Source organism: Onthophagus taurus, chromosome 2 (genome assembly GCF_036711975.1).
Source record: "Onthophagus taurus isolate NC chromosome 2, IU_Otau_3.0, whole genome shotgun sequence".
Classification (NCBI taxonomy): domain Eukaryota; kingdom Metazoa; phylum Arthropoda; class Insecta; order Coleoptera; family Scarabaeidae; genus Onthophagus; species Onthophagus taurus.
Window position 1 is genome coordinate 12,634,023 of NC_091967.1, and position 12,160 is coordinate 12,646,182.

The window sequence follows — 12,160 nt, forward strand, 5'->3', positions numbered from 1 at the left end:
CATCTATGGGTGCAGAATAAGAAAATACCTTATCTTTATATAAGTAGTATACTAACTGGGAAGGTATTTTCTTTTTCTTTCAATAAATTAAAAAAACTTCTCGGTCACATAGAACGAGTCGGCTTAACGGAAAACTATTTTTTCTCGATGATATTAGCCGAGACGGCAGTAAATGTGTTAATAGTATTCTTTAGTCGTTATTGAGTTACCAAGAACGTTGATTGTGAGTGTCAATGTATTCTGACAAACCAACACTTAATAAACTTATGTAATGTAATGAGTGCGTTATTGTTACGAACGTAATAGATATATGTTGAAAATCAGAACGATTACAACATTTTTGCAGACTTCTTTTGAAATACTCTATGTGTACAAATGTATGATATGTAATTTAAAAATGTGTTTTGTAGTTTCCACCCTGACAGTTTATAACGTATAGTCACCACTGAATTACTTCTTTGTGAAAAATTTTAATATTTTTGTAGGTATTCGCAAAAATTGTATAAAATTCAATTTTAACTTTGTTTTCCTCAACAATGGTAGGTATAATAAAGGAGATTCCTCTGACGTCAATGCGCAGTGTATGAACCAGAATGCAATAGCGCACGAACAAAACGATTCCTTAACCTTCCGTCTATCCCCATTTTAACTCCTGCAGAATCTCTTCTTTTATTTTTTGTTTAGATTAAAATTTCCAAAAAAGAATTATGCGATAGATATGAATGCAGTTTAGGTACGATGTTTTAGGAAGAACCTTCGGACCCGCTAAACACGCACTGAAGGCAGAGGCCGCGGTGGCGCCGAACCTACGACGACTCGCACTCGTCGTTCGGCTTTCGGGGTGTGTGAATGTGGTACCGTGTCCGTTCGTTCGTTCGGTCCTCGCGATGTCCAAACGTCTCTTTTCTTCTTCCTCTCTCTTCCGTTACGTATAAAATGTGATTGACAACACCTGTGTGTAAACAACATCCATACATCTTCAGTCTTAGTGATTTAAATAATATGAGTGATACCGATGATACGTGGGAGGAATTTTTCGGTAAGTCAAACAATTTTTTTTAAAAATTTATTATTAATTTATGAAATCAAGAACCTGGTAGTAGTAGTAGATGTAGTGGTAGGGTAGGTATTAAGTGGAGGGGATTTTCAGGATTTATCCGCGAAAGAGAAAGATCCCTCCTTCTCACACAATGACCTTGAGCTCTTTTCTAATTTTTCCACCCTTGTAAGTACCAGTGATGTAATTTAATTTTAACTTTATTGTTCCTCTTCTTGAGATTACAAGATTGTTAGTTATATATCACGATTTATTACTTAAATTACACATACAATTCATTATTTAATTTAAATAAAGTGTTTTAAAAATGAAATATAAGGAAACTTTAGAATCGTTATCGTAATTAATTATCACCAGAATGTTGATAATTTTTTTCTAATTTTTTAGTTTAAAAATAGAGCTAGAGTGTTTTTGTATATTATACAGGTGGTTACGAATAAAAGCGTAATAATTTTGAACATTTTAAAGTAGACAACCTTTTACGATTATTGGATAAACGAAACCTTGTAATAATATTTATTTTTACTGAATCACACTATCCCTTTTCAAGGGGATGTATTCATTTACACACATCTGCTTCCCTTTGCTAGTTCTCCCTCAAAAATGTACCTTTCATAATTAACTAGTCAATTTAACTTTTAGATTGTGATTATTTCACGAATATCTCTCGGGTTCGTGAATGAATCACCTTTATACAAGTTAAATGTCATTAAGTGTTTGTAATTGCATTCAATAATTCAAACTGTGACGTAGCATTTATAACCAGGTGATTTCGTTATTTCGTTAAACAAGATGTGAATCTATTTGAATGTATAAATTATACGGATTTACAAATATCACTTTTTTTTTTTTGGGCACAAGAAGACAATAATGTTTTTATGCTTATTTATGCTCCATTATGAAATTGTCTATGCATTATTCATTGGCACTCATAAGATCAAATTTAATTAGATTATGTTCTAAAAAAACTTAATTTTGATCAATATGTTGCCGAATCTTTAGGTTCATAATCAACATAACCAAACGTAGATTTTATGTTCAAGTTTACCACCATATATCATAACCACGAAACATCAACATAATTCATCGTTATGGAATGTAGCTGTTTTCTATTTTTTCTTTTATAAAGCCGTGTGGTATCTTATGATTTGTGCAAAATAGTATAATCACACGTCAGTGGTTAATAAATCAATGAGTTTTTGAAAAATATTTAATTATTCTTAAAGTCTTGAAGATGTTCAACAATTAACTGTACATCAAAAAATTGTTTACGTCTTTTATTTAAGGAGTTATTCAGTTAACTAAGGTTATTCAGCATATGGAGTCATATCCCATCTATTGCAGAAATCACAATGTGCAATGAATTTTGTCAAAATGTTTGCTGGATTGCATTTTCTAAACAATGTATCTTCATTCGAACACTTAGGTTCTATAATATTAAAGTAACTAAATAAAGTGGTAATGTTTTAAACATAACTTAAGATGACTCGTGGTTTTATATATCAATACTTAGTTTATATCACTAGATAACATTTCGATTTGTTATTTGGCAGAGAAACATTTCTATCTTGCAAAAAAATCAATTTTTTGGGAAAAGCCAATCGTCACAAAATTTTACAAAAAGTTAGAAAAAGCAATTAAAAGCTAAAGAACAGCAAAAGTTATTGAAGATTTTTTAATATAACTACTTTCACTCATATACAGAAATATAAATTTATGCTTATGCAACATTAGAAGGAGCTGTGACACTTGAACTTGGACAAACTTCAATTATAACAGATAAGCTTGAAACATTACACCTTGATCTTGACGGTTTCGCTGACGTACCAACCTCTTCATCAGCAGTAATTTCTGGAAAATCGGTTAAAACAAATTGACGTTAATCATCTTAATGGCGATTCTTTTGATGATTTGGAGTGATTGATGAGGAATGAAGTACTTCAGAAATATTAGAAATTCATCCTGCGTCATCCAACCAGATCCATTGACAAACCCAACCGCACCACGAGCAGCATCATCCATGATACCCTGAGATATTCTAACTTTGTTGAACAAGAAAAAAGGTGGCATTGAGTTTCCACTAGCTCTGACAGCCAAAGCCATGATGATCTTTCTACCACGCAGCTGTTAATTTTGCACCCTACCAATATCAACCGCATCAAGACATGGCCTCACATAGAGTTGTTTTCAATTTGACACTAAAATTGCGGTATCTGGAAGAATTGTCAATAATTGATAATAACATTGCGACTCACAGATTCCCCTACTCCAGCTTTACCAAACATAATAATAATGAAAATTAAACAAAATTCACCACAATGCGTACTCTCTTTTGTAATTATTGTTTAGAACTGTAGAAAATCCTGTCTAATCCATGGTCCAAATGGAGCTTTGGCATTAAGAATGAAAAAACAGAAGCGGTCCTCTCAAGTAAATATATGGAACATATGGAAAAGACTGAAAAATTAAGGAAAAACTAAGAAGTAAACCAAGAATTAAATAATTTTGTCAAAGTTTAAGGGTAACAATTCAACCAAATTTTTTGTGTTAAACTAAATGATATATTATTGTTAGCTGCAGATATTATGTCAGTGAGCCACCTTCATTGAGATGTAAAAAATTTGAACCAATTTGTACCAGTTGCAAGATGTTGCACTGCGCGTGACTCAACGAACAATATGAGCTTACATAGTTGCCCTAAATTATATTAATTCCAAAGAACACACTACATCTGCACTTAACTGCTTAAGGGATGTAATGCAGTCCTAACCAATAAAGCTGATGATAAACGTAAACATCATAAACTTCGCTACGTGACAGCTAAGTTTTTTTGAAATATTGATCAAAGGCAATCACTTTAATGGTGAATTCTATGTGATTGCATTTACACACTTTAACTTCATTTACTCTAATTGCTAGAAACACAGATTGATTTACAATTTACAAATTTTCTAAAGTGGGCCTTTAAAGGATGAAACATCTAATGATTAGAAAGTGTGGATAGAGATTGATTATGCAAAACGAAGGTTCAAAAAAAAAATAGGCATTTAATTAAGAAAACATTTTTCTTGTTATCTAAGCAAAAATAGATAAAAAATTGGAAATATTTTTTTGAGTTGACCCATTTCATTTCATTTCCTTCATATAATTATAAAATGACTTTTTTTACATTAATAACTTTGATTCATATTGTATACATTAAATGTTATCCTTAAAAATTTTTGTTTAGACTTTTAACGAGGTTATAATTAGTCTTATAAAACTCGATATCTTATATAGTCATAAATATTTGTAGTAGAATTTTCTGTATATGTGCTATTTAGGACGATTCCAGATGCGAACACTCGGTCTGCATCCACATCATTCAATCATTAGTAAACCCCGCTGATATTTACGTCCTAAAATTTTTAACGTCTTGCTCCGAACTAAATAATTTGTCAATTTGAAATATTTTCGAGTTGTATTACTTGACACGATTTTAGTTTCAATCTTTAAACGTCATTTCCATCGTAAATAAATTATTTTTAGACTTGTAGAAAACGTATGTCTTCTCGAAACGAAAACTTGTTCACTTCGCTAATAGTAAGAACAAAACGTCTTCGACACCAGATGTGTCGTTACATGTTCGTCTTATACAGTATTCCCTTCGTGTTCAATCGTGCACATTGAAGAGGTGCCGGATGTGTCTTAGCTAAAGAAAAAAAATATGCTACGAGCGTGTTCGACAGGCTCACTATACACGGCGATCGCAAGAACAACGACGACAACATGAAAAAAAAGTTTGATGCGGAGAAATTGAGATGTACTCTGTGGTAGAATGTCGAATGTCGATATCGAAAGTTCTTTTGTATTCTCTTTTTTCTTTATGATAACACAATGGTACATAATCAATGACTGAAATGAAAGTAAAAATGAATAAATTACTTCGATTCGGGTTTTATTAGAGTACTATTAAATTTGAAATTGTAAATTTTATTTTATTTTTATTCTTTGAGTTGCGTTGTTTCCTAGAAAATTAAGACTTATCAAAAATTTGTATCTATTGTGAGCTTTACATCCTCAATAAATCATTAAAACACAATCAAAACGGAAAAACGTGGTTAGAATAAATATGCATATTTGGCGTATTTCTATTTTAAAATTATGCGAGAGTTTAGTTTTCGAAATTTCCTTGTATATTTTTTTTTCTTGTAAACTTTTTTTTACGTTGTTCGAATCTGTGAACTAATTTCCGGATTCGTCTGGGAAAATTAAAAAAATCTAGGTCGATCTAATTTTATATAATTTATACAATATTTACACCACATCTTTCAAAAATTAACAAAAAAAATCCCTTTTGTCTGAAAGTCTTTAAAGTCTTTTATTCGTACACGAGCGAAATTTATTTATAGATTTATTTAGAGGCATCCGTTTCGGTTGTAATAGTCTTTGGGTAAATTAGTGCGCGTATGGTCCTATTTGTTATGCTTAGTCGGGCCGCATTCGGAATCCCATTTAGTGCGTTTTTCTACTCGCGCATTCAGTCGACGTCCGACTAAAATAGTCACAAACTATAAATAGTAACCTATCGGAAAACGTGCTGTTTATATTGGGGGGACAGATTTAACCGTAAAAATTGTCGTCTGTACCTGATTACCTCGACTCAACAACGACGTGCTTAAGATTCTGTTCGAAACCCGACGTTCTTATCGCTTTAATTGAGCCGACAAAAAGAAAGCTCCATTGTTACTTGAACCAGTTGACAACATTTTACTTACAGTTTGGTTACATTTTATTATATTTTGTTTACAATTTAAGTAAATATGTTATAGCATACAATTTTGAAACAAAATTATTAGATAACTTTGTTTTTTGAAATTGAGAATCAGTTTCAGGGAACTATAGTCATGGTAGTTGCTATCTTAGATTAAGAAAGCATTAAAATTGACTCTGACAAGTAATTCTAGATCTGTCTAGATCCCCAAAGAGAAGTATGTTATCAGATAAGTTACCATGCTTTCTTATCATTCATGAATTAGGGCGTTAACTCACTTAGGTTCTATTAGGAACAATCGTAGTGTCTTATTACAGCCTTACCTGCCACTTTAGTGGCAGTTTAGAGCAGCTATCTTATCAGCCCATTATACCCCAGGGTGTTTGCTTTCCATAGCACCAGCTGAAGCTTTTTCTGATGAAACGACACTTTTATGTTGAGTTGTATGAGCAGAACTCGACATCGTGAATTTATTTATCAATTTTATCACCGATTTCCATTATGTCAGGATTTACGCATGAGGATCGAGTTTGGATAACATTAATGATTCATCATCTTGCATTAACCATATCTTCTTCTTCCACCTTTGGCTCTGCATCAATACTTGGTGGGTTTTGGCCTCCTCAACAATTCTACGCCATTTCCGTCTACTCCTAGTCACTCAAGACCAGTCTCTCACTCCCATCGTCCTCAAGTCATCCTTCACGTCGTCCAACCATCTTTTACGAGGTCTTCCTCTAGGTCTTTTCTCTGTTGGTTTCCATTCTGTAAGTATTTTCGCCCTTCTATCGTCTTCCATTCTTCTTATGTGTCCCAGCTATCTAATTCGCTGAGATTTACCAAACCCCATTTTCTGCCAAAGGAAAATCAATAATAGTAATAGTTGCTTGTTGCTAATGATGCGATATTGAGCGGAGTTCGATTTATTAAATTATTATTAAATAAGATAAAAAGTATCAAATTGGAACACTTTACAGTGTTACATCAGATGGCCATAACCCAATCTGAACAAGACATTACAGTTTTTAATATGTTATCTGCATCAGAAATGGTTCTTCCATCCTGAATTGCTGTTCAGAATAATCTGAGTGGTTCAGTCCCAGTTTTATTCCGCTCACAACAACTCTCGGTAATGACAGTTTCTATGAGACATTAACGATTTTCGATGAATCGACGATTTCGATGGATCAGCAAGTCAGAAATATTTGATTTTACATCATTAAAGGAGAATACTTGGTTGAGTAAATAAAGTGCGTAGCATAGATGATGCAAAGATATTTTCAAACAAATTTTCAAACAAAAACTACCCGTCATAAGAGTTATTTTCATTTTTACATGTTAATTTTTGCAGATTATTTTCCTAAGTATAGATGCATGCTTCTATCCAAAGCAAAAATAATAGAAGTACATTTAAGATACTGATCTAGATCTTTGTGAGTCAAACATGTTGCAATTTGTATTCATATACAAAGCTCTGAATTGTATCTTATTCTTCAAGCTGATTAATTTATCAAAAAGAGTCAATGAAGAGTAAAGTGTGCAGTATTCCATTCAAGACACATTCATATGTATTTAATTTCGACCGGATGTGCAACGACTCATTTCCTGCCTCGTTATTTCCCGGACAATGTGACGAAAGCCGTGCAGGTGGCTATTTACCAATTAAGAAGTTTGTATTCAATGAAGATATCTTCTTTTGACCCTAATTTAGAGCCAAACTCTGTTGTATTCTTATTCCTACTTCGATCCATGTGGTGTTGTACAGGGCGACCAGCGAAAAAATAACAGTAAAAAACACTGCTATTTAAGTACTTACACAAAGGTAATAACTTTCAGAGAAATAATCTGAAAATAAGTATGATGTGTTGATGAGATAGATTGGTTAGACTCTTTTATGCAGTACTATAGTAGTACTTTTTTTATGCAGTATTTGAATCACCTTTAGGAATCTCAAAATTAAATTGAAAACAAACTCTAATTTGATTATAGTAATAAATAACGATGTTTAAATAAACTTACACCTATTACAAAGTAAAGTATAACATATTACAGCTTTAATTTCATCTGTTTGTTTCTTCAGGTTAGTTGATCAAAAGAGGGATCAACGTACTCCTAAAAGCAAAGCGAATTGTATGCAAAGAGCAAATACATCCGTGCCATAAAGATGTGCGAGATAAATATTTGGGGTTCGTTTCGTACTTGGACTTGGGGTTTAAACCTAAATTCTTGTTTTTATTATTAATTTCTAAACTTACACAAATCTTATGACTTCCTTAACTTTAGTTAACACGATTTGAAATGACTATATTTCTGTAAACCTACATTTCCATACATTATACGACACTCAGCCGACCTAGTTTCGTTGATTCTTAAATTAAACCAATCTATTCGCGAAAATTGCATAATCCTTAGTGTGCCAGTCAGCGCAGTGTTTACTTCGTTAGTAACGGTTACGTTACCTTATTAATTATGGGAATACGGCTCGTTTTGATTTAGTCGTGCGGAAATCGTGTTGTGCCATCTTGCGTATTAAAACTACCTCGGGGCACTTCGACCCACTTCCTGTAATATCCAAACATGTGCATATCTATTAATCGATCACGTTAACTTTATGTCTTTTGTAGCAGAAATTTCCATTCGTGGGTATATCTTTTCTTAAAATCAAAAGAGAAAATTACTCAAAATGTTTCTTGGACATCTACTTATATCTTATTTTCATCGGCCAATAAATTTTAAATAAAATTCCTTTCAAAAGTAACTGGAATGAACAGAAACTGTAATGAAAAGAATAAAATGAAGTTTAAATATTTGTCAGGAAAATGAGAAAATATCTTTCATTCCGGACTTCGAAGCGAATCGGATTGTGCGCCCTACATTCGAGGACGGAAAGCACGGTTTTGCGTGTTTAAATTTTAAACATAATGAGGTCGATAACTGGAATCGAGTGTCATGTTAATTGCCCGTAGTGTACTCGGTCCGTTCGCGATGCGAATACAAGATGAAGTGTTTCTCCCAAAATGGAAATTACATTAACCAATTAAGCAACTTACTGGTGACCTTTTGTTTTAATAAGGCAAGATAAAAATTTTCCAGATGTGTTACTTCAATTTAGCTTTTCCTTGAAATAATGCAAACATATGAATATTTGAATTGAGAATAAATTAAAAGGTATTCGAAAATAAAGTACCGCATCATCTGCAGATTTCTGCCTTTTATGCTTTATCTAAGCAACAATATAAAATCTTAAAAATCATAAAATTTGTAAATATTACAAAGCTAAGATAAATTTGGGACCCACCGCTATTAATATCAGGAGTGGCCAGACACCATGAATAAAATATTATTACTTCCTAGAACAGACACGCACTACCATAAAGTTCCTTCATCTCATATGTTCTATTTTTAAATGATCGTAAAGTAAAAATATTATCTATAGAAGTTTTGTATTTAAAAATTGAATGGTATTAGTAATTTGAGTAGTGCGTTAAAAAAAAGCTAATTAGAATTGAAAGAAAAGCTCGTTTTCAATTAACTAAAATAATTGCAAAAGTAATCATTAAAAACGGTTTTATGTTGCCGTGTTCTATAAAAGTTGCGTTGAATGATGAGAAAATGGTCGCCTTCTCGCCCTTTATAGCTTCGTCACTCATTCCCAGGGCACCACTAAATGATTCATTGTTATTAGCGTGTCGCATTGTGAGTATTTTCATATTGATTTACGATATGCCGTCAATGCGTTTTATAGCAAAGCTTTTGTCGATGGACCAGCTGAAACGTCGGTTTCGAGATTCTTTTCCCGGCAGACGCTATGCAGCCGCTAATAAAGATTTATCTGGCCGTCGACGTTATTGCGTCCGGCGTCGTCTGAATTTATAGACGATTTATAGAAGGCGAGAGTTATATCTACCAGTTTATACATAACACTCTCTCACCGTATTAGAGTTGCCGATAGTTCAAGGTGTGTAGTTGTTCCGTTTCTTATACAGGATGATCTTGAACTACGTATTTCTACATATGATTTTAAATAGAACAAATAATAATGAACAAACAAAATGGATTGTAGTGCTATTGTTATGCCTGCTTGTTATACCTATTAACTGCTTCTATTCATAATAATCTGATTACTTCGCATCTTATCTCATTTAGAATGTTTTGTATACAATCTAAAAATCCATCTCCATATTTTCCTCTATGATAGTCTAAACATCCTCCCAGGAAAATATCTTTTGAAATACAATTTTTGAACTTGCTGATCTTGCTAATGTAGAACGAGGATGTCGTTAGAAGCTTCAAAAGCTCCTCGCCCGCAAGCGACCTCGACGATTTGACGGTAAATGTCATCTTATAAAAGACTTTGTGTTTTTATCATGATATATAAGGAACGATTTAGTATATCTTTTATATTATATATCTTTCTCTAAATTTATTTTAAATTCTGTTTAATATTTTGTTGTACATTTAAACATCTAACTACTAATTCTGTTTGCTTGTTGTTCTTGGGTCGGTGGGTGGTGAAACGACAAAGCAAATGTTATTAACTGTGGTTGGTTGCAATATGCACGCGACTCAACTTGTTTCATTATGCCAGCACGTCTCTTGCAAACACCCAAACGTTTCCTCCGTTTGTTAACACTGCTGTGTTGTATCTGGCGCATACGCAGGTAGGCACCTAATGATCTAGTTAGCTAGTCAAGTGCATTGTGTGTGTGTCCGGATACCGTTTTAAGAACTCCCACTTTCTTGAATATGTGGGCGCGTGTCGCGACTAACTCGCAAAGATAAATAAGTACATTTTATGTCTTCATAGTTTCACAACCAACGCGAACAATTGTGGAAAACGAACTATCGCCCTACATTAACCGTCTTTAAATTCTTACCATTGATGTTATTATAAGATTAAAAATCATTAGAAAGTTGTGCATACTTTGAAGATTCTAAACATCTCTTAAACTGTGTTGAAAGATAATATAGATGAATCAAAGAATTAAACACGGTTACGCCACTGGTGTTTTCTTCAATTCACCAGTCACCTTCCTACACTTTGTAGGTACTCCGTTGAACGGATGCTGATGCAATTACAAAACTATGCCCGCGGTCGTTGCATGTCAGAGACTTCTTCGCAAATCCTCTCGACTTAAATCTGGACTTTGTTTATGGCGCGGTCTCGAAACCGTCGTAAAGACGTCACATTATATTGTTGTCTGGTCATGTCCCAGCACGGCGTATAATAGTGTTCACCGACCTTAATAATACAGCAGGGGCGGTGGGCGCAAGCGAATTTATGCGTTCTGGAGCGCCGTTTTAATTACGCAACCGCGACGTCGAAGACTACGACCCACGGTCTCATTACATCAAGTTCTTCGGTGCGTCGTTTGCTATTCGCTGTTGGAGGTCCACAAATACAACGTTCTTTAAAATGCGATTTGAAAGAATTATTAGTCGCACAATTGAATCATCATACAAGATCATATCTAAATTGCAACAAGTTTTATTTATTCATTTTTCTTTGATCTAAACGACGACGCTGGAGGTCTTCAATCGACTGTAAACGACTCTGCATATTGATAGAGTATCTTATCCATTGCAATCTCAAGGAGATCGCTCATTAGATTCAATTAACCGTTCACTCGCCGATTGTATACCAAGCTGCTACTGCGCAATATCTCTTGAGAAACATGATGATGCTGTTTAATTAGTAATGGGTTAAACTACAAAGACTTTTTTAATTATTTATTTACGTAAACTTCTTTTTTTAATTTTTTATTGTTGCAAAAGCGGAACGGTGTATATCTCTTACATCCATCTTGACCAGTTTGGGAGTGCTTGCGGACCTCTTGAAATACTATATACGTTAAGATTTGATAAGAGAGTGGTTTTTGTGAATACGTGACCTATAGTTAACTCGAAATGGCCGACGAGCACCGAAGGAACTTAAAAAACTTGAAAAAAATTTAACTTGCTTGAATCACCCGAGTCCTATCTTATCTCTTCTGTCAAGATGTGCAATTTTACGGGCGAGCCCTGGTACCTTTTCGAAAGAACGTAGAATATTACTTCCCTTGAAACGCTACAAAAGAAATCTTATACTCTTGATCAGAAAATTGGAATTTATATCAAAAAATTTTATATCAAAACAAAAACGTGTGCTTTAAAAAGAAAAGTTAAAGAATCGGAATGAAACGTTCTACAAAATCTATAAAACAGTGAGATACGACGGTTCGCTTACAATGGGCCATATAATGACATTCCTTTTAGGATTTTATTCTTCCGATTCCGCGAGAGTTTTCCCTTTTTTTCAAGAGTTGCATAACTTTAAACAATACGTTCGTTTCAGTGTCAATTCATTCGAT

At 33.5% G+C, this 12,160-nt stretch overlaps 1 protein-coding gene across 1 annotated transcript in view; it reads left to right on the top strand.

The window, feature by feature from the left end:
• The first annotated feature begins 827 nt into the window (after positions 1 to 827).
• Positions 828 to 12,160, top strand: part of LOC111425859 (Guanine nucleotide exchange factor in mesoderm) — a 124,006-nt gene continuing 112,673 nt past the window's right edge. Inside the window, exon 1 of the mRNA XM_023060144.2 lies at positions 828 to 1,039. Within this exon, the coding sequence (XP_022915912.2) occupies positions 1,003 to 1,039 (37 nt within the window). The 5' untranslated portion in view covers positions 828 to 1,002. The remainder of the gene's footprint in view (positions 1,040 to 12,160) is intronic.